General features: G+C 47.2%; 1 protein-coding gene across 1 annotated transcript in view; it reads left to right on the top strand.

Annotated features, from left to right (window-relative positions):
• The first annotated feature begins 11,605 nt into the window (after positions 1-11,605).
• The window catches only part of LOC119381581 (kelch-like protein 41), a 62,857-nt gene continuing 52,605 nt past the window's right edge, over positions 11,606-21,857 (top strand). Inside the window, exons 1-2 of the mRNA XM_049412831.1 lie at positions 11,606-11,876; positions 17,655-17,861. Coding sequence (XP_049268788.1) covers positions 11,649-11,876; positions 17,655-17,861 — 435 coding nt within the window. The 5' untranslated portion in view covers positions 11,606-11,648. The remainder of the gene's footprint in view (positions 11,877-17,654; positions 17,862-21,857) is intronic.

Raw genomic sequence — 21,857 nt, 5'->3', positions numbered from 1 at the left:
TTTTACATTTCTCGCTTGAAAAGTAATACCGTGCTACAGCTCACTGACACGTCCACGAAGCTTAATCACGGCTGACCTGCAAGAAACGACGTAAAATGTAAGAATTCTTTGAGCAACCGTTCTGAAGAATCGTCTCTCACCGCATTTAGGAGCCTTCTCAGTGTAAAATTTCTCTCCAATGCGAAAAAGTTTTCTACTTACACGAGAAGCACAGTCACTAGGCATAACAAGAGGGCGATTAGCATGGCGGTCACCAACATGGCGGCGGCATAGGGCTGTCCGACGGCCGGCGTGCTAATGCGGCGCACTGTACCTTTCCGCTGACCGCATAAGTGTGTTGAGGATAAGCGAAGATACGCGCTCGAGCCGACATTGTCTCTTCCTCTGACGTTATCGCTCGAGTCTCGCTGTAGCCTCCATTGCCCCACCTATTGTAGAAAGCGTTCTTGAAGTCAGTGAGCAAGAATCTCGGATTGTATGTACGCGCAATAACCAGTTGTTTCTGTAGGATTGTGTTGTGGACTGAGTGCTAGAGAAAGGTTATCTAATGAATGTAGACATTCTTTTCTGTATCGCCCTCCGCCTCCCTACCCCGGCCGTCCTCTCCCTGTTTCAGTCCACAGTTCAGTATCAGATAAACAGCCGGTTATCGTGCATAGAACGCAGATTTCATGCATGACAGTGTAAGTATCCAATAGCGACATAAGGACACAAGCAGGAGATTCTGGAACGAATAACTTAGTGCTTCGTGGGTTTTTCTGCATGCCTGTCACAAATGCGAGATTGTGCTCATTCTTATGCAGGCCCGGCGAAATGGACATGCCACATGAAGCAACAAAATATTTTCCAGTATGTAGAAACTAAAGTGAGGACGCAGTGGTGTATACATCTTTCTCAAGGATCCGCTCATCGCGACCTACTGAAGATTTGGTCTGTACGCTGGACGTTTCAACGTGTCATCTAAGGAGCGTTTTGCAGCACCAGGTGTATTTGTGTCCGAGTCGGTTCGTTATTACTCGAAAGTGGAGAAATTTAAATGGTTCGCTTCTTTGTTGAGAGCAAGCGAACTGCCAAATTATATAAGCTCCCCCTTCGACCTGCGTCCGCTAGCGACTTTCCTTGCCTCCAGTTGCATTTACGTCGCAGGCCATGCCTTTTTTTTTTTTCGCAGTATGGAAACCTTCAAGGCAATGTCACTTAGCAATGTCACTTTAGGCAATGTCACTGAGCAGAACAGACTGTTGGACTAATTTGCGATCCCTGAAAACTAAAAGAATAAGCGCTAAAAAGCGACGAGTGCAAAAAAAGAAGAGCAGACATAGGACTGGCGCTACAAACAACTGTTTGTTTTCGTCACACCCATCGACTTTAAGTGCACTTTCATGGTGTTGCGCATGCGCAACATCACACTGCGAACACGAAGAAAAAGAATCATTCACTATATCGAATCCGAGATGGTATCTTTGTGACACAAGTAAAGTAAATAAATCACTTTACCAGTTCGATACATGAGAAAAGAATGACGAGTCTTACATAGGGCTGATATTTCATGACATCAGGAAGTGCAACGAATTTTTATGTAACCCAAAACATGAGCGAAAGCACTCTTCGCTGACGAACAACCAGCAATGTGTGAGTTCCGTGCCATGTGCACTTGAATAAAGAAAGGACCATTGCCACCTTTTATAATTGTCCAGTAGTGATTGCATTATTCATCCAACTAAGCTGAGTGGTTTTCCAAGATGTTGTGCAGTAATTTTCGAGAAAAAAAATGTGGTTGATCCCTCTGATATAGGAATCGGTATAGAACACGAAAGTGAAGCAGTTGGCACATAAGAGGAAGTTTTTGAAAGACTCGCGACCGGGATACATTGTCCGGAGACACTGCATTGCACGCGCCGGAGCATCGCGCAAATCACACGTGAACCACAGGCGTTCGCAAACCGTGCAGGCGAAACTGAACGGATTGTCACTGAATCATTTGGTCAACTCGCGGTCCACTGCAGCGAAGGGTGCATGATTTGCGGGTCGTGGACCATCCTGTGGGTGTGCTGGGCATCCTGCGTCGTATTGTCGAGCGGCGTCCCGCTGGCGGGTCGCTTCGGCGAAGGTACGATCATTTCGGTCTTGGTTCGGTGCGTGTATGGCAGCCAGTTGGGTCGCGATACGGTCAACTTCTGGAAAGCGAGAGGCAGATTTCTCAGCTTGAGCCGTGAACGCGCGAAGGCCTCCTGCTCCCCCCCTGGCGTGCCCATCGCTGCACCAAACTCACTTGCGCGACGTTAGCTCGCCGACGTCGTTGTCTTTCGACGGCGCTTAATGCCGCAGTTCTCGTGGTCGGTGCCATCACACTCGTATCAGTAGACAGCGGAGAAACACCGTTTGTGCATATGGAAGCTGCATTACGCTGCACACGCTAGCACAACGCGAAAGACAAAGCACGTAACTGAATCGTCACCGAGTCAAATCAGCGCGTATAGCGCGTCGCAATTGCAGCCTCCGCAATCAACTTCAGAAACATTTTCAGAGCTAATTGCGGAGGCCACGCTCCGCAGTGCTGAGTAGGGCGAACACCACCTAGGTGGCGTTGGCAGTGCTTCTTGATGCCAGCCGCCCTTCGAATGCTGGCATCGAGGCGTCGTAGTGCTGAGACCACCGAAGCGTTCACTGTCGGTGTGCGTTAGTGTCATAATGCAGTACTTCTCTTTTCTGCTCGTAGGCGGCGGCACCGCCCCGAGCAAGAGCGCGGGTACACGGAGGAGTGTTAGATATATAAGGCGCGTCTGTGTAGCTCTCTGCAGATGCGTTTGTGGCGCAATGGGTTAAACGCTCGGCAATCTATCGTCGCGGACCGAGAGGTCGTGGGTTCGATTCCCAAATTTTCCATGTTTGTGAAACTTTTTCTTCTGGTTTTTTTCTTTGTATTATGTTCGTGTACATTTTAAGAACGTCATATCCGTGACGGAAATACGTCAGTGAAGTCTTGGTGGACCCCGGCATAAAACACTTTCGTGTTAATATCATCGCGACTGCTAGGTGGAACACGGAGAAAGCAATGGCATATGTAACAGTGCCCGTACGGCGGCGCGGACTCTCGAACCGGAAGTCGATGCAGACGGCCGCCGTAGCCCACAATCCTTTGCGAGAGTCAGGCTTTACTATCCACCTATTCAATGCTCTTTTGGAGTTGTTTACTCCATTTCCATGTCCTGTGAGAAAGTGTACATCGGCCAGTCAAAAAGATTCATCAATGGCCGACTTAGGGAGCACGCACTAAGTGCAAAAAAGATAGAGGACAAGTATGCGCATTTGGTCGCGCACGTCCCTTCGCCGGGAGAACTTCTTTGCACCGATAAAGTTTTTCATTCATTCATTCTGCATGTGGGTGTGAGCCAATTTTCCGTGGCACTAGGATACCGGGCAAAAGCAAGAGCAGTTCATCTCGGCTCACTTTAGAAGCATCTGTTATCAAAAAGAACGATGGTGCATGTATAGGTGAAGCTTCGATATCCTTGCATGCTTCTGAATTTGAATTTCTGCAGGGCTCCTTTTGACTTGCGCGCAGATGTCGCTTGCGCCTTGTTATACTGCAGGTGTTATCGCACATTCGTTTTCGCTATTATATTTGATTTTTTAAATGCGAAGCATTTCTTAGCGAACTTCTGCGACTTTGAGCGTAACTATCTATCTATCTATCTAGCCGCCTACGACTTTGTGCTCTCCTGGTCGCTTGGTTAATCGAATGTACACCAAAATTGGTATGGCGTAACATGACTGTATGACGAACATAAATGACAAGTCATAACATGAAAATCATGACACGCATGTCATGTACAGCATGATTTACATGCCACGCTCATGGTGCGCTGGCGGCCGTTTCGCTAGCTTGATATACACCAAAATTGGTATCTTGCGACGTGACTGTGTGACGAACATAAATGACACGAGTTAACATGAAAATCATGACATGCATGTCATGTACAACATGACTTATGTGCCACGCTCATGGGGCGCTGGCGGCCGTTTCGCTAGCTTGATCGACCCCGATATTGGTATTGCGCAACGTGACTGTGGGACGAACATAAAAACACGAGTTAACATGAAAATCATGACACCCATGTCATGTAGAGCATGACTTACGTGCCACGCTCATGGTGCGCTGGCGGCCGTTTCGCTAGCTTGATATACACCAAAATTGGTATCTTCCGACATGACTGTGTGACGAACATAAATAACACGAGTTAACATGAAAATCATGACACGCATGTCATGTACAGTGTGACTTGCGTGCCACGCTCATGGGGCGCTGGCGGCCGTTTCGCTAGCTTGATCTGCCCCAAAATTGGTATCTTGCGACGTGACTGTGTGATGAACATAAATAACACGAGTTAACATGAAAGTCATGACACATGTCATGTACAGCATGACTTACGTGCCACGCTCATGGTGCGCTGGCGGCCGTTTCGCTAGCTTGATCTACCCCGAAGTTGGTATTGCGCGACGTTACTGTGTGACGAACATAAATAATAGGAGTTAACATGCAAACCACGACACGCATTTTTCTCAATGACATACAAGACGATGTCTTGTATGTCATTTAGTGATGTAATGCGAAGCAGCCAGCTCTCTGCTGGCTGCTTCGCATTACATCGATTCCCACAATGCGTGGGATCTGCCGGCTTTTTTTTTCTTCATGTTTGCAGTGTGATGTTGCGCATGCGCAACACCATGAAAGTGCACTTAAAGTCGGTGGGTGGAACGAAAACGAACAGTTGTTTGTAGCGCCAGTTCTTTGTCTGCGCTCCTTTTTTTTTTTGTGCTCGTCGATTTTTAGCGCTTATTCTTTTCGTGTTAATGTCACCTAGGTACAGTAGGAAAGACTAGACACAATCTAAAGAGGCCCGCAATGGACGTCAACAGAAGACCTATTCCTATCGGTCGGAGCATGACCGCGTCCCTATTGTTACTAATTTCACCGTGCTGAGTACAAGCTCTGATAATATTATCCGATTCTTTCGTTAGTCTTTTGAGGCTCTACACCGGCAACTTGTTGGCCAATCCCTCTGAACGGAAATTCTTGTGAAATTATTCTGTTGAAGCAAACATTAACCTGATTATCCTCCTGACAGCCGACAATAGCCTCTCACGGCGTTACTCTACTCTGCTAGTCCGTCTATGACTTGGAGTGGCCTTCTCAAATGCTTAGTCTTTTCCTGTTGGAATGGCTGATAGCCCATTATGTGCACTCTGCGAGTGCGCCCGCTTTAACTCCCAAAAAGCAGCCCTCTCTGCCACACAAGGCCAGCTGGAGAATAACCGCCCTCACATAAACCAAGATTTGAATGCACTGACCCACGCCGACTTCAACGCGAGTCACTATGAGGGCATTGCAGCGGGGTTTTCTTGTTTTGTTTTTTTAGGGAAACTGCACTGAACGACACATTTGACTGTCCATTGACAATGTTTTGTAGTATTCGGTCATCGCCATCGTCATAATGACTTTCTACTGTCGTCATAGATGGTTCTCTTCCCACTTCCTAAGTACAGGGCAGCCACCTGCGATTCTGCTCGGTTAACATCCCTGTCTTTGCATTGCCTCTCTATCTCTCAACGACATAACAGCTTTTCAATGTTCCTAGTATTGTAGTATGTTCTGAACGGGAAATTTTGTTTGTGTTTAGCTATCAGTGTATTGTATATGTTATACGCAGTACCTTCATATATGTGTACGAAGGAACTCTAGCTTCATCTTTGATGTCGTGGAACTGGTGTTCATTTCAAGGCATAAATATCTCTCCAAGGCTCATAAACTTAAGGTTTAAATAACTTTAGAGTAAATTGAGATTTCTAAAATCATGCTTATATCCACCTGATTCTCGGCCAACCTGTCGCGGTAGTCTAGTGATTAGGGTGCTCGACTGCTGACCCGAAGGTCGCGGGATCGAATCCCGGTCGCGGCGACCGCATTTAGATGGAGGCAGAATGCTAGAAGTCCGTGGGCTTACATAGGGGTGCACGTTAAACAACCACAGGTGGTCAAGTTTTCGGAGTCCTCCACTACGGCCTCTATCATAATCGTATCGTGGTCTTGGGACGTAAAACCCCAACAATTATTATTCTTGGTCAATACGCTAGAGTGGATAGGTGTCAATATTTCAAGGATCGTCATCAGACTCATCACCTGCAGAGGCCCTTCACTTCGTCGACTGTCATGATCGGCTGCAACTGTCGCCATTTCAAAGAAAAAGGTGCTTCGAATTTGTATTCAAAAAGTTAGGAATTCCACTGAATACTCTATATTTTTTTTTCCTTTGAGGCTGCTCTATTGGAATATAGTAACGGGAGCGTCTGCAGTGCCCTCTGCCAATTCCTGGGATGCTATGCAGGACGGCCCGAGCTTCTCGGGCACACGAGTTTGCTCCGAGCTCGCATTACGGTGGTCATGACAGGAAGACAGTGCGGAGCACGCGATAGCAGCGTTGATAAAAACGGCTACAAGAACAAGCATGGCGTCACGTACGCATGTGCGGCATATGCGGCAGTTTTCAAAGGAACGCCGCGTGCGAACGCGTCAGCGGTGCCACTCAGTCAACATTTTAACAGTGTAGCGACGTCAACGTGATTGTCGCGCTATCTTTTTGTCAACTGATCATCGCGCCTCCCATGGGCGTGTTCGTGGGCGTTCGTCCTCTTTAGGAGCATTCTTTCGTTCCACCTGCAGCATGAAAATGTCCACTCTCGAAGGCATCAAGGGCGCACACGCAGCACTCTGGTGCAGCTTGTTTCGCTTCTCTGGAATATTACAGATAAATAAACGGACAGGTTACTGCTGTACTTACATTACACGTCTGAAGATTTTTCTGTAGTAACGAATCGGTAGAAACAATGTCTCCACAAACAAATAAATAACATTTCTCGCCGCAAATCCCACCGGGTGCGCTTGCTTCGTGGCTGTGAGTGGCAAGGAGGACAAAATAAAATTTGCTGGAGTGGAGGAGGTGCCCCTCAGCGGAAGCCGCGCGCCGCCATCTTGCCATAGGCAGAAAGCGCGCCTTCCGCAACGCATGCTGCAGCGGCCGCATAGATGTTCCAGATGTTCTCTGGTGTGGTGGCGTCCGGACATTGTTGGGTACATTGTGCGCTGCGTACGGCTTTATAAATCGAGCGAAAAGGTGCTCTGGGATGAAGTTTCACTTGTAAGCAGAACATTTCGAGCTCGATGAAAACATCTATATATGCCGGAACACATGCTGACAGCTCGCAATCTGTCTCTAATTTCACATCTGACGGTCATTCTTTTTTCCTAACCGGTTTCGTAAGGACTCAAATATTCGAAGCACGTCGGGGCAGGCTGTTTGACGGGAAGTCTGGAAGCCTAAAGACGGCGATCACATACGTTAGAGGCACTTCTCGCCAAATTGTTTCGACCGGACTAGGCGGCGACCTGGGAGTTGTCCGACTAGCTGTGCTTGACGCATTTGTAAAACACTTGCAAAACCCAGTGATACACATTCTTGTGCTTGTTGATACCGCTGGTGCGGAGCGCGAATAGGAAAATAACGCACCATTTGCTGTTCGTTGAAATTATATAAATAAGTGAGACTTCGTTATCGGTTGCCCTGTTCGTGTTATAAAAGGGTAGCTCGCAACCACGAGGTTAAGTAACGTCACTTGGGTAGTACACAACGACCTGTTTTTTTCTTACATTCGTGCCATTTTTTGTTATATTTGTATTTGCTTTATGCAGTGCAGCGAGTAAAACCAGCAGGTCTGAACTGTGCAATGATCTTTCCAGCTGCAAATAAAGCGACCTAACCGAGGCCTGGGGGTACTCCGGCCGTTATATGTGTTCAAATTGAAAAAAAGTTCATGAAGATGTGACAGTTGCATCACCCATACGGCAGCATTACGAAGAAATGCTTCATGTTTCCCAAGGGGAGACAAAACAGCTCAAGATGAAAATTCTGCAGCAGGAAAATTGCAGACTAACAAAAAAGAGCGAGGCTCGATCCTCAAGCGATAATAAAGGAGATAAGGATCAAAAGCTCATGTCTGAGCAGGGCAGCGGGATGTTCACTGCAGCGTTCCCCGATACATACAGCAACCCCTAGGGCACGAAAAGACCAGAAAGGCACGTATTCCATCCGAGCTGCGGGCGTTTGCGTTAACGCTGCACTTCTATTCTCCATGAGCTTACGAGTATGTACGCACGAAGTTTAATCGAGCACTGTCAGCGGAGCGCACTATACGAGAACGGTGTACAGAATTCCGTCAAAGGAAATGCTGGCTTCACAGATGAGCCACTGTCTCGAAAAAGCTAGCCCAGTGCCGCACAAAAACTCTACTGTACTTTGATTACTGATGACCAATGAGAAAACATATTGAGATTGTGGGCGACTAAAGTGGTTAGATATGTGGACTTTGGGACTGGAATACATTGTGACAGACTGCATGTGTATATGCTCGTTGGCTTAAACTTATGACTTAGGATGCCACTTGGGCGTTTTTAATTCACTCATTGGCAGGGTAAGAGAGAGCCGAGCCTACGAAATAGTATCGGAAAAGCTGTATCTATTGAAATAGTGTCGACTGCAAGCTGAATGCCCATATTTGAAGCACGTCCATGCAAAGCCAAAACTATTCGTTTTGGAGATTTTGAGCTTGTCTTGAGAAAAGAGATGGCTTTCAAGCCTTGACGAACATATATCCTTCTCAATGAGCATATCGAGTGCGGTGCTTTTGACCCACATTTATATTCCGCTCAATGAAAGTGGCCGAACTCCATATATGCATAAGACTCCGTCACATGACGAACGAAATAAACAGGAAAATGAGTGCCGAGAAGTGAGGTCTGCTCTTACGAGGATAATTATTTAAAAAAAAAAAAACAGTGGTACCGGCCCTTCTTCGGTGCACATTCTTGCAAGGAAAACGCCAAAAGAAACAGAATAAAACTGACCGCATCCTTATCTGCCATTTGGCTTTTTTTATTGAAATAGAAAAGAAATGAAAGAGTTGTTGTCACCGTTGCTTGGTGACGGCTACCCCTTTCCACATAGTTGTTAGGATTACAAAATAAATAAAAAAATATATATACATATATAAAGTCCTACAAGTTCAAGAACTCAGCCATCGCAAATATTAGTGTCTTCAAAAAAACGCTGGAGCACTTTCATTGCTTTGCGGTTATTTGGCTTCTTATTCTTGACAGTTTCTCCCTTAATGCTCGCCATAACCGTTAAAAACCACGGCGGAAAGACGCGGTCAGCGCGGCGGGCGCGCTTTGGCTCCCGTTTCTTGCCTATGGCAAGATGCCCGCCATCTTGCCTATGGCTCGCCTATGGCAAGATGGCCCATTGGTAAGCATAGGCGGCCTCCACTCCAGCAAGTTTTATTTAAACCTCCTTGGTGAGTGGCACATCGTGAGCGCGGTGAAGTTGAATGCGAGACATCGTAGCCACGTGATGACGTAAACTTTAGTTCTTCGTGCGTGTGTGCATAGCCTGTGCGATTAAGCTGATAGAATAATCGTGCCGCTCGCTGGCGTTGCGCCGTGAGCACTGCTCCGCCGCAAGAGCAAACACGGTGGGCGGACCCGATCTTCGCCTCGGGCGTCTGTCAATCAAATTGATTGACGTGCGAACTCAGGCACAAACTCGTTAATTCTGAAAAGGCCCCAGTTCAACTCGGGAATGTCACAGTGCCGGTGTGCCTGCCAAGCGTTTCATGCAGTGGACGCTACTCAGCAGCTTCTTTGCATATAAAATAATTTGGTCAGCTTGCACTACTTGTGCAAGGCTGGGGCCATCGGAGGAGCTTGTGGTCACCTAGCTTCTTCGTGCTTATTACGTGGCTCGTCTTCAGTATGCTTGGCCTGCTTCGGAGTAATGACCGTGTCAGTTCGGTCTCAATATTTGTGCTAGTGATTAGCTAGGCCTTAATTAATATGGCAGTGAATAGTTATGTCTTAATTCGTTATGTTTTAGTTAACACGCTATTAATTATTCGGATTTAATTATCAAGGTCCTCATTAGCACGAATGTACTTAATATAATGCTAGAGTGATCATAATTACCGCGTACTTGGCGAGGAAGTTTCTAATTAGCTTGTTTTGAATTAGCGTGCTCCTAATTAGCGTCATGTTAACTAGCGTGACCCTAATTAGCTCGGTCTTAACTAACATGATACTGAAAAGTCTTGTATTGATTGTTAATGTTTCAATTACCACGACATTATTAACTCAGGTTTCATTCGCAAGGTCCTGAATAGTACAGAGGTAATTAGCATAATCCTAATTAGCACTATATTAACATGATCTCGGTGAGGAAGGTCTTGATTATCTTGGTTTTAAATACACGCACCCTCGGTGCGTGTATACATACATACACCCTCGGCGATTAGCGACGACGCGTTTAGACAACGTGCCGTTGCTGGATCTAATCGCGGAGGCCGCGGCCGATAGCCTCAACACCGGCGGCGTCACGGTAGGTGACGCAGCAATGCAGTTTTTCGTCGCTCCGCCACGCGCTGCAGATCCCGCAAAATTTTGCGGCCGACAGTACATTGACAGCATGTCGCCGAGCGTGCGGTTAAAGCGTTCAGTTAGGCCATTCGTCTGCGGGTGGTAAGCAGTAGTTTTGCGGTGAACAGCATGGCACTCTTTCAGAATGGCTTCCACGACTTCCGATAAGAAGATACGGCCTCGATCGCTGAGAAGCTCTTGGGGTGGACCGTGACGCAGTATGAATCTGTGTAGTAGGAAGGAGGCAACATCGCGCGCTGTAGCCGCTGGGAGGGCGGCGGTTTCGGCGTATCGCGTTAGATGGTCAACAGCGACGATGGCCCAGCGGTTACCAGCCGAAGTCAGAGGAAGGGGTCCATACAAATCGATGCCCACGCGCCCAAACGGACGGTTAGGGCAAGGTAATGGTTGTAGTCCTGCTGGCGACACGTGCGTTGCAGGTTTTCGGCGTTGGCAATCGAGGCAGGAGCGAACGAACTTCCGAACTTCCCAGCACCTCCACCAATTTGTTAAGCGGTTTATTGGACGGGACTCGGCGACAATTCGCTATGGCGACAGTCCAGGCCAAAACACGGGCTCCGAGAGCGAGCGGCGTTTACGAGAGGACGACCCACTAGGAGCCGCTGGAGAACGCAACCGTTTAACAGTACCAATTGCTTCGCCACACCTCGTTCAAAAGGGGGTGTCGCCAGAGCTCGGAAAGATCCCGAGTTTCGCCAAACTAAGGCCATCCTGCATAGCACCCCTGGGTGACACAAGGAAATTTCCTTGCTTATTCATTGATCAGCATTAATTCTCTGGTACTTTGAAGAACGATTTATTTTTTCAGTCATGTATTTGGTGTATTTACTTATTTATTTACTTGTTTACTTGTCAATAAGATTACGGTATTCTATTTTTTTGTGTGACTTTTCCTTTTCCCTGCCTTTATCCTAATATTTTCGTTTACATTACCCGCCGGCTTCTTGGCCAATCCCCCGTACTGGGTACGAGCCACGAATCAAGGCACAAGCGAGCGAGCAAGCAAGCGCGAGCGGTGCGTGCATCGCGTGCAGCACACGCGAGAGTTTCTGGGCCCGGCGCTGCAGCTAGCCGGCATCCCGGGAGCAGAACAGCCGCCGCCGCCATGTTCTCCGGCAGCGTGCTGCTGCCTGGCGGCGATGCAACGGGCGACTGCACGCTGCGCACCTTGGATGGCGGCTCGTTCGAGGCGCAGCGTGCTTACCTGTCCACCGTCAGCCCGTACTTCGCGGCGGTGTTCCGCGAGCAGTTCGGCGCCCAGAGGGACGTCGTCGTCAGCGGGGTCAGCGCCGCTGTGCTCGACGCTCTCCTGACGTTCCAGTACACAGACCAGGTAGGCAACTTCCCGAGTTAGCCATTAAAGCGGCAGCTTCGAGAGTGCGCTAACTCGCGTTCACTTTGCCTGAAGCTTCATTCAGTTCTAAGTATGGCATGCTTTTAGCTCCCGTTGTCGGTGGCCTTCAATGACCTCTAGCCAAAACCCAATGCCGTTATCCGGGCACTTAAAGCGAGACATACGGGCTCTCAAACGAGATCATCCGGGCACCGTTGCGAAATCGGAACAAAGCCTAAAAGTTAAAGAATGCGATCTTTGGCAGTCAAGCCTTCGTACGGAACCGCATTACATATGCTAAGTAAGGTCCAAATGAATTGGAAAAAAATATCGCTTCAGAGTTATTAGCGCTTATCCACACTATTACTGAAGCTGTAACTTCTTCTACGCTGCGATTTTTTTACTGCACCTACGTATAGAAATTACTGAAAGGGATTCCTAAGTAAACAAGACACACGGGTGGACTTTTAATGTCACAAAAACAGTCGTACTGTTGAAAAGACGGAACAAGATATTCGTAGTATTAGCGAAAAAAAAATACAGAATAAAAATACAGGCAATTTAAGCTATGATCCAAATATTAATTCATGGATAGTGCAAACTTACGTAATTTGGGAACACAAAGCGACAGAGCTAGGGTTGTCACAGGGCTGCGATGACGCCTCGACAGTGATTCGTTTGAAAACTGCATGACTATGGGAAAGAAAAATCCTACCCGAGTGCGTCTCTTCTGGCGAAATTATTTAAACTGCTCAATGTGATAACATTCTTGGGCCCTGTAACCAAGTTTTTAATGTGATAGCATTCTTGGGCCCTGTAACGAAGTTTTTAAATGCGAAGCATTTCTTAGCGAACCTATGGCGCTTTGAGCGTTTCTATCTATCTATCTATCTATCTATCTATCTATCCGCCTACGTCTGGGTGCTCTCATGATCGCCTCCTTAACTTGGTGTAGACCAAAACTGGCATGGGAGGGTAAGATGATTTGACGAATATGAAGGTCGGGTCATGAGATGAATAACGTGAAAATCATGTGAAGTAAGTCATCGAACCCTTTTCTCCAGACACGTGTGGCACATACCCGTTTTCCACGGGCCGCTATGTACCGGTATGCGTCACAGGTGATTGAGAGTTTGTCTGCCCAGGAACGGCGAGAACAGACATTGGGAATTTAAGTTCGAGAGCGTTAAGAAAAACCGACATCATCAGCGTTGACCCGACGAATGGAAAGAATAAAGATTAGGGTCCGAGCAGGAATCGAACCCAAGCATTCTGCGTGGCAGTAAGGTATTCTACCACAGAGCTAGGATAGGTCTATAAACTAGTTTGGGAAAACAGCCTATGCAGGCGTAATGTCTGTGCAACGTCACTTGTGTTTGTGGTGTTGGCTATCTAATTTTATAACAAAGCAATAAACAATACATATGTACTCCTACGATATAGGCGTCATATCAGATTAACGTCTGTGATTCCAGTGTTGGCTCCGCGTTGCAGTCTGATAAACATTACAGTTGTATTCCTATGATTCAGCAAGCTATATTGAAACATTGCTCGATCCCGGATGACTACATTAACGAAAGTTTGATTGCACCATAAAGTGCACTTAGTTTTGATAATAGTAACGTATGTACTCTTACGCGAGGGCTGACGTTACGTCGCACCATAGTTACTCAACAGTGTTTACACGCCTGGTAAGCCGATGTGCACACAGCTACTAGACTTACAAAAACACGTCGATCCACCTCGTAACGCTTCGCTCAAAGCCCTAAATTACAGAATAGAAGTACTTGCTGAAGGCTTCTCATGAAATCGATTCCCACAACGCGCCTAGTCTGACGAAAAATTTTTCTCGTTAGTGGAGCTGAAACACCCTTCCCTACATGCTTCGCCCGTCCGCAGTTTTTGTCGTTGTCTGACTGTTTGCTAGCTGAAAAGCCGACAGCGGCAAAAAGCCACATTTACTGAACTGTGTACGTACAGTTCCGTCCACTCTTAGGGTGAACACGGCTCAGCGTGGCCGCGCTCTGCGGAGCGCCAGTGCATCCAGCCAACGCCGGTGCTGGCACGCCCGTGATCGCTTCCCTGTAGTACAGCAAGAGGAGCACGTTCCCAAGCGTCTGCGCCGTTTCGTTTCGATGCGCAGAGCGCGGCCATGCTGATCCGTGTTCACCCTAAGAGTGGACGACACTGTACATGTACGTGCATGTACAGGGGTGGTCAAAAGTTCCCAGGCCGCAACGCCCGGCCGCGGAGCAGCGGCTCGCTGTTATCGGGGCGCTGTGATCGCAATCACGCCTTGGCGCACGCTGGCGTCGAGCGTGTGCGTGGGGGGAGGGGGGATGCATCTCTCTCTCCTTTCCTCGCTCTCCTTGATAAGAAACCGACGTATAAACTTGGTGCGTCATGTTCTCTCACCCACGGCTCTTCGATGCTTTACTACCGTGCAGCGTGTAGCGAGGCGGCAGTCTTCCGGAAAACTGACGCATCATGATTGCGGCCACATTTAGCTAGACACCATATACATTACCGTGGTTTTGGGCTTCTTGGAAAATATCGTGCGTTTAACTTTCCATTTTCACTGCGGTGGCTCTCTCAGCCGTCTGTGCAGGCCAATTCGCTGCATACGAACACGGTCGGAGCCTTATCAAGGAGAGCAACAAAGAGAGAGGAATACCCCCCCCCCCTCACCACCACGCACACGCTGGACACCAGCGTGCGCCAAGGCGTGATTGTGATGACAGCGCCCCGATAGCAGCGAGCCGCTGCTCCGCGGCCGGGCGTTGCGGCCTGGGAATTTTTGACCACCCCTGTACGTGCATGTGTGCCTACACAGATGAGCTGGTGGTTGACTTTTTATTGTGCACAACTACCCAGTAGAACGATCAACGGTATATTAATATCCTCAGCGCAAGAGGTAATCAATGGCGCAATACTTTTAAAAAGACCCTCTCAATGCATCTATTCCCAGAGTTTGTGACGCAGTAGCAAGGGGAACTTTGGTGTAAGCAAAAACATGCGGCAGGGGTGTTCGTTGTATTTGCTGTTATGTAGATGGCGAGAGTGGAAAGAGCGCTAGAGAGTAGCAACGGTGGTTTTAATTGGTTACACAATCGTGCCGGCCTTGTGATAAAGCAACAACTCCGGAGCTTGCTTCATGCGGCCGATATTATGCTGTTCGCTGACAAGCAAGGGAATGAAAATACCGTGTCTGGTTGATATAGGGAACCAGCGCTGGAGTTTCCGCGGCCGCCCTGGTGGCCAAAGCGCGCATACTCCAGCCGCTCCCGCGGACGAGAGTGGCGACTGGTTGAGGCGATGCGGGCGCGTATCGCCGAAACAAAACAAGAGGATGCTGGCGGTACTGTTGCGCATTCAACTGCCACAATACGTAGAAATGGGGGAGGACGTATCCTTCTATGTTTTTCCTTCTAAAACGTATGAATATGAACGGATGCGGCGTTGCATCCCGGCAGTCAGGCGAGCACAGTATGTTCTGCTCTTGCTCTACTGCCTAGTGGCGTCGGGCTGGTTTCTAAACCGAATTGCGCGTGTCTGCTAGATTTATTCGATAGTAAGGGCCACCAGTGGAAACCGGGGCCAACGAGAGGAATTTAATCGGTGTTTTGTCGTAAAAAAACGTACATATTATGCAGGATGCAACACATGTAACAATTTTTTCATCTGACCACCACCAAGTTCATTTCTGATGCCACCGCGTGCAATGAATGATACGATAGGCAGGTAGTCTGCATCATTTGCAAACAGTTACGCAGAAGGAAAGCTGTCTGTCTACGAGATGTGTACGGGGGCACGTTCGCGCCGAAGCCGCTGCAAAGTTATAAGAAATACGCCCGCGATGGATGCCTCCGTTGAACTTTACTTGTGCTACAGACAGAGTTGTCACGAACAAATCAGCGGACTACTCGAAGCTTAGCTTACTGGAGTCAGCCGATGCGGTAAAGCTTCTTTGTTTATTGGCTGCCGCGGCGAAGTGCCATCGCAATTATATGCCTCGCTAGAAAAGGGTCAAATATCTTGGATCTTTACTCGCCGTTTAATTCGCCTAACGTACTGTGTTAGTTTTTTCGCTTGCCTGTGCCTGCTTAGAATAAACGTGTTTGATCAACATCGACACTTGCTATAGCGTTTTACGTGCCAAACAAGGTATGATTATGAGGCACGCCAAAGTGTGGGAATCAGGATTATTTTTGACAACCTGGGGTTCTTTAATGTGCACATAAATCTCAGTACGCGGGTGTTCTTTGTATTTCAACCCCATCGAAATGCGGCCACCGTGGCCGGGAATCTGTCCCGCGCCCTCGAGCATAACAGCGCGACACCATACATGCTATGCTAGCACGGTGGTTTGCTTGATCAACGTCCGCGTGCATACATACTGCGGGCTGGGCATACATACCACGGCAGAAAAACGTTGACGCAGATACTCCTTGCCTCTTATTTTTTTTTTTTTTACTGCAGTAGTGGGCAGCTGGTATCGACGCAGCACGTACTTATCAATGGAGGCTGTGAGCCTGCACTAGCTTGACACAAATCCCAGGGCGTAATCAGAAAATGGTGACGACGGAGTCGCCACCAAGGCACAGCACTGTCTCTTTGACGCCGTATGCACAGACGTAGTCTGCTCTGTAGGACTTGTCTTCGTTTTCCAATGCTTTCTTGAGAAAGTAGCCTTCAGACAAAGTTATTTTTTTTCTAAACCATAGAGCAGTATCATTGGCGCAATGGCTGCTCGAGCTGTTCGCGCCAAAATGAAGCACGGGAACGGCACACGCGCGTGCGCTCACCGCGGTACAGTGCGGCCGGTCGTTTGAGTGCGAGCGGCATTGCCTCCGAGATTAGCCGGCGGCGCGGAGGCCATGCGAGCGGCTGAGTTATGTCGCGACTCCCCGCCAGGCGCCCTTTTTCGGCGCGCCACCTATCCAGCGCTGGTCTCCCATATGCGGGCAAGAAAGTGGAGCGCTAGGACTATTTTTAGTCGGATAAACTGCGCATTCATGGCGTTCAGTGATAGCACTAATTCACGTGTTATCAATGCAAGGCCACGAGATATCCCAGGTAAGAGGATACAAGTATGTCAGAGTGTGGTTAAGTAAGGGAATACCTAAATGGAGGCGCGCGAAAAACCCGACACAGGTACGCGAAAAAAACATCATTCCATATATTTTCCGTATCATTTTTGGGGTAAATTCATGAATTCTATGTATCACTGTATATTTCCATAAATATCTAAAATGGCGTTATTTGGATGGCGTAGGGAAGGTTTGAGGGTGGACCTCATGGGTATTTCTCTAAGAGCAACCTTAGTAGTCATACTATGTAATTCGGATGTCGCGAAATCCTGCGCATGCCTAGTAATGCTATATAACATATTCGTAAATGCGGATGGCAGCAGGTCTACCGAGACTGCTTGAGCCATCTTATTTTTTTTTTCATTTTCGAAAGCATGCTTTTGTATCAATACATGAGTGTGCAAAATGCACGAACTGATCTGATTCGTACAGAAATTCCAGAAAGCATTCATGAGTTGGCCCATAAATCCAAGGATCGAGGTTGCGTGGTCGGCCAGGTCTGAGCCATGTCGCTCGGAGGTGGCGAAGACGGCTTAAGCGAAGACCCGATCAAATCCAAAGCGAGTGTATCACTGTCTAAATGTTGATTCTGGGGTCACAAGATGACCACGATTTACCGTAGAAGCCGCGGTACTGTTGCAACCCGAGTCACATTTGTGATGACGACTCTGCGTCCCAACTCTTGCAGCTATGCGTGAATGCTCACAACATCCTGGAGGTACTGCGGGCGGCCGACATGCTCCTGCTGGAAGAAGCTCGAAAACAGTGTCTAATGCTGCTGCTGAAGACGATGGGGATCAACAACTGTCTGGGCCTGGCCACCCTCACACGCCAGTACTACTTCCCGAACTTCTCGGATACCGTGTTCGCCTTCTTGCGCGGGAACTTTGATGAGGTGAGCGTTTGGGAGCCGTGGAATAATGTACAGTTAAGAGCAACGTCAATTTAGTTTAAAATGGCAAGGAGTTAGTTCGAGCAGATACTATATTATCGAATCATGATAAATGACTATGTGCAGCAAAAATAATTACTTATCAGCTGCCGTTACAGTTAAACAAACTGTATTTCGCAGGTATTAATGTAACAAACGTCCCACTTTCTCAACTTCGCCAATATCTTAGCTCCCATGATCTTTAAGAGCTCTTCCTCAAATTTCGTGCCAGGAAGAGAAAAAGAGCACCACTGTTATGCATAAATTTTGTATTTAGTGTATTTGTAATTTAGGTAGTCTGAATTTTCATCTGTGCTTGTATGCGTTTTGCTGCCGTTTGCAGTGTGTTTAATTTATGTATTCTCTATTTTGGTTAGTGTTGTGTACTTTCACCATATCTTGTGTTCTGTTGTCTCTGTTTAATATAGGGTGTTGAAGACTTAATCAACCGGATAGTCGCTTTTCTTCTCACCCTCTCTATCAACTTTGTATTGGTGAAATTAAAACTATTATTATTATTATTATTATTATTATTATTATTATTATTATTATTATTATTATTATTATTATTATTATTATTATTATTATTATTATTATTGTTGTTGTTGTTGTTGTTGTTGTTGTTGTTGTTGTTGTTATTATTATTATTATTCATTTGACAGAAAGATAGTTATCGTTTAGAAAGTAGACTATTCAGTGGTTGGTACTTCGTGATTCTTGGTGGTTTGTTATTCAGCGTACGGTAGACACTGCCTGACCTACCAAAAGTTATGATAAGATACAGCGCAGTTTGCCTGCTACCAGTTGTTTCCTACCAGTCCACGTATGTGGGCGTGGGTTCGTACCCCACTTCTGACTCCATGTTTCGTGCCGTTCGCGCAAAGAATACAATCCAGCCAAGTGCCAGTCAACAAAGAACAACGTTGCTTTATTTGCTCAGCTGTTTACGCGTTGTAGGCAGGAGAGGGAACACGTTTATTATAGCTTTCTGAGGGTTTGTTTGTTGATTCCACCTTTAGTGGGCGTGCGCCAAAACGCTTCGTTGCAAAACATACTTACATGAACGCTTATCTTTATCAAGAACGATACACCGATGGTAGTTGCAACGTGCCTTTATTGCGAATCGTTTACTTAGACGGCAGACCTCAAGGTCATGCAAAATAACTTGGTCATTGCAAATCACGTATTTCACGCAATTTTTATTCCAGAAATTATTTTGTAACGAAAAGAAAATGAAGTTCCTAAAGTAGCAACCTTTATTACAGTCGTCATGCCAAATAGATAAAAGGTTACCAAGCCCAGAATTCCGCCCCCTCTTTGCGAGTAAGAAGCTTTGATGTATTATCTGGTCAAGACGATTTTTCTCAGATCGACCTCCACGGTGGTACACTGGTAACGGTACTCTGCTCATGACCCGAAGCTCACGGGTTCGATCCTAGCCGCGGCGGTCGCATTTCGATGGAGGCGAATTGCTACAGGCCCGTCTATTGTACGATGCCAATGCACATAAAGAGCACCCGATGGTCGAAATTTCCGGAGCCCTCTACTACGGCATACCTCACATTTGTATCGGGGTTTCGGCAAGTAAAATCCCAGATGTTATCATATTACTAACGCGACAGCGTTAAACTGCTCGTTTCGCAGAAATTGCGGTGTCTGGGTCGGCGTCGCCGTCAGTGTCGCCGTTAGTGTCACCGTCGGTGACGGCGTCGGTGACGGCGTCGTTGACGGCGTCGGTGACGGCGCCGTTGGTTGTGAGCGAAAAATCTTGTCCGTGACCGAAAAAATTGGGAAAGATGCAAATAAGATAAATAATACAAATCCCAGGTTTGAGTGAGAATTGTATCCAAGCCGTCTGCGTGCCAAGCAGGTGTTCTACCACGGAGCCACGCTATTCTTGAAACTTCTTCGAAAAAAAAGAACACTATATTAATGTCTGCCATGTTGTACCGTTCTAAATCCATGAATGTCATGTAGTGGAAGGAGTATCTTTAGCGCATATAAAAATTGGGGGACGCTTAAGCTTCGCCTTTAAGAGTTGAACGCGATAGCGATATCCTGGCCCTGCACTTCGAACATTACGAGTGTTTAACAGAGTGCGCGCAATAAGGTGTGTGGCTTATGTAATGGCTAGCATGCTTTAAACCAGGAGCAATTATGCGCGAGAAACTTTTTTCGAAGCTGCGATGCACCCACTACGTGGTCTTAAGGGAATACGCGCAGTAATGTGTGTGCCTTTTGTAATGGGTGGCTGTCTTTAAACCACGAAGTCGTTATGACATTGACATGGTGTGACGCCCGATGGCAATGTACGCTTGTACCACGCAATATTACTGCGATATTACATCTCGTATTGTGACAACTGTATACAGGACGCGTATTTTTGGGAAGCATGAAAGTTGCTTTCAGTGCAGCTCCAAGCAGATGCGTGGCTGTGTGGTAGAACGCCTTCTTGCCACGCAGACGGCCTGGGTTCAATTCTCACTCGGGCCCAACATTTTTATTATTTATTTTATTTGCAGTTTTTTCTATTTTTTCGGTCACGGACAAGATGATGATTTTTCGCTCACAACCAACGGTGCCGGCGCCGACGCCGATGGCGGAATTTCTGCGATACGAGCTCTTTAACGCTATCGCGTCAATATTGCTTGGAAGAAGCGTAGAGTCGTGCCAGGCGCATGGATGGATGGATGGATGCTATGAGCGTCCCTTTTATAACGGGGCGGTGACAAGTGTGCCACCAGGCTCGACAAAAAAAAAACTTTACTCTTTTTCTTAGCGTTAGCATATGTCTTTGTTTCAATTAAGACTATTTTACTCCAGAAGAAAATAAAACTTAAGTTTTCAGCTCCGTTCTCTGCCCTTTACGGCAGAATGTCCTTATTTTTTCCAATATTTATTTTTGTCCTTTCTCTCTAGTTTTCTGCCACCAATACTCTAACCGTCTCTTACTTATTTCAATCGCTGGTGTGTTCAGCTTTCCATTGTCTCTAAAACCCAAGGCGTCATGTAGGCTCGTGCCCAAACGTACACCTGGGTGGATGTCTCCACATTCAATCAGAACATGCTCCGCCGTTTCCTGATCTTCTCCGCTGCACGTGCATTGTTCTTCTTCTTTACTGAATCTCCCTTTATAACTACCCGTTCTAAGGCAACCCGATCTCGCTTCAAACAGTAAAGCGCTTCCCATTGAACTGTCGTAAAATGCCTCCCTCCTTATTTCATTTTTGCCCTTTCGGTAGTTACTCAAAGCCGGTTTTTTCTCCATAGCTGCCATCCAGTAAATCCTCTCCGCCTCTCTGACTTTTCGCTTAACGCTCTTTGTTGACATACGGCTTACACTACCAGCCGTATATTTACTAGTGAGCCTCCTAGTTCTTTCTCTCCACTGTGTGTCCACGCTCTTCCTATACAAGAAAAACATGTGAACTGCGCAACGAATGGGCGTTTTAAAGGCCCACCCATTAAAAAGCGCCGAGACATATTTAATCATCATCAGCTGCAAAAGCATCAACAAAGGGAACAGCTGCGTAGGATCGCGTGTTGCCTTACGAACGCGTAGTGGCCCCTTCGCTGATTCTCAAAATGAATAACTATGGTGTAGTAACAACTGTACTTGCAGTAGGCATTCTAGGATGCTTTGAAATGGCCAATGTTACGCGCACAGTCGTTCGTTTCCTGACGGCACGGTTGAGGCATGCGCCGAGAACCGAAGCGAAGCTAGCACTTGAGAAGGCGATGCACACGGGGACCGATTAAGCCATCGCATTCTACTTTTGAAGGCGAAGCTCAAGCGTCCACTAAGTTCTTTTTTTCTTAAGATCTGTATTCCCCACCCAACCTAACCCCTTTTCGGAAGTTTAGTGTTAATAACTCATCTACAGTCCTGGCACCAACTCTCTAGTTATGACCTACCCGAAGCTGCTTTTATGCGCGATTGCAAATTTTCTTGCAGTTTGC

Source organism: Rhipicephalus sanguineus, chromosome 2 (assembly GCF_013339695.2).
Source record: "Rhipicephalus sanguineus isolate Rsan-2018 chromosome 2, BIME_Rsan_1.4, whole genome shotgun sequence".
In the NCBI taxonomy this organism is placed as follows: Eukaryota; Metazoa; Arthropoda; class Arachnida; order Ixodida; family Ixodidae; genus Rhipicephalus; species Rhipicephalus sanguineus.
This window is presented reverse-complemented; position numbering and strand designations above follow the sequence as displayed.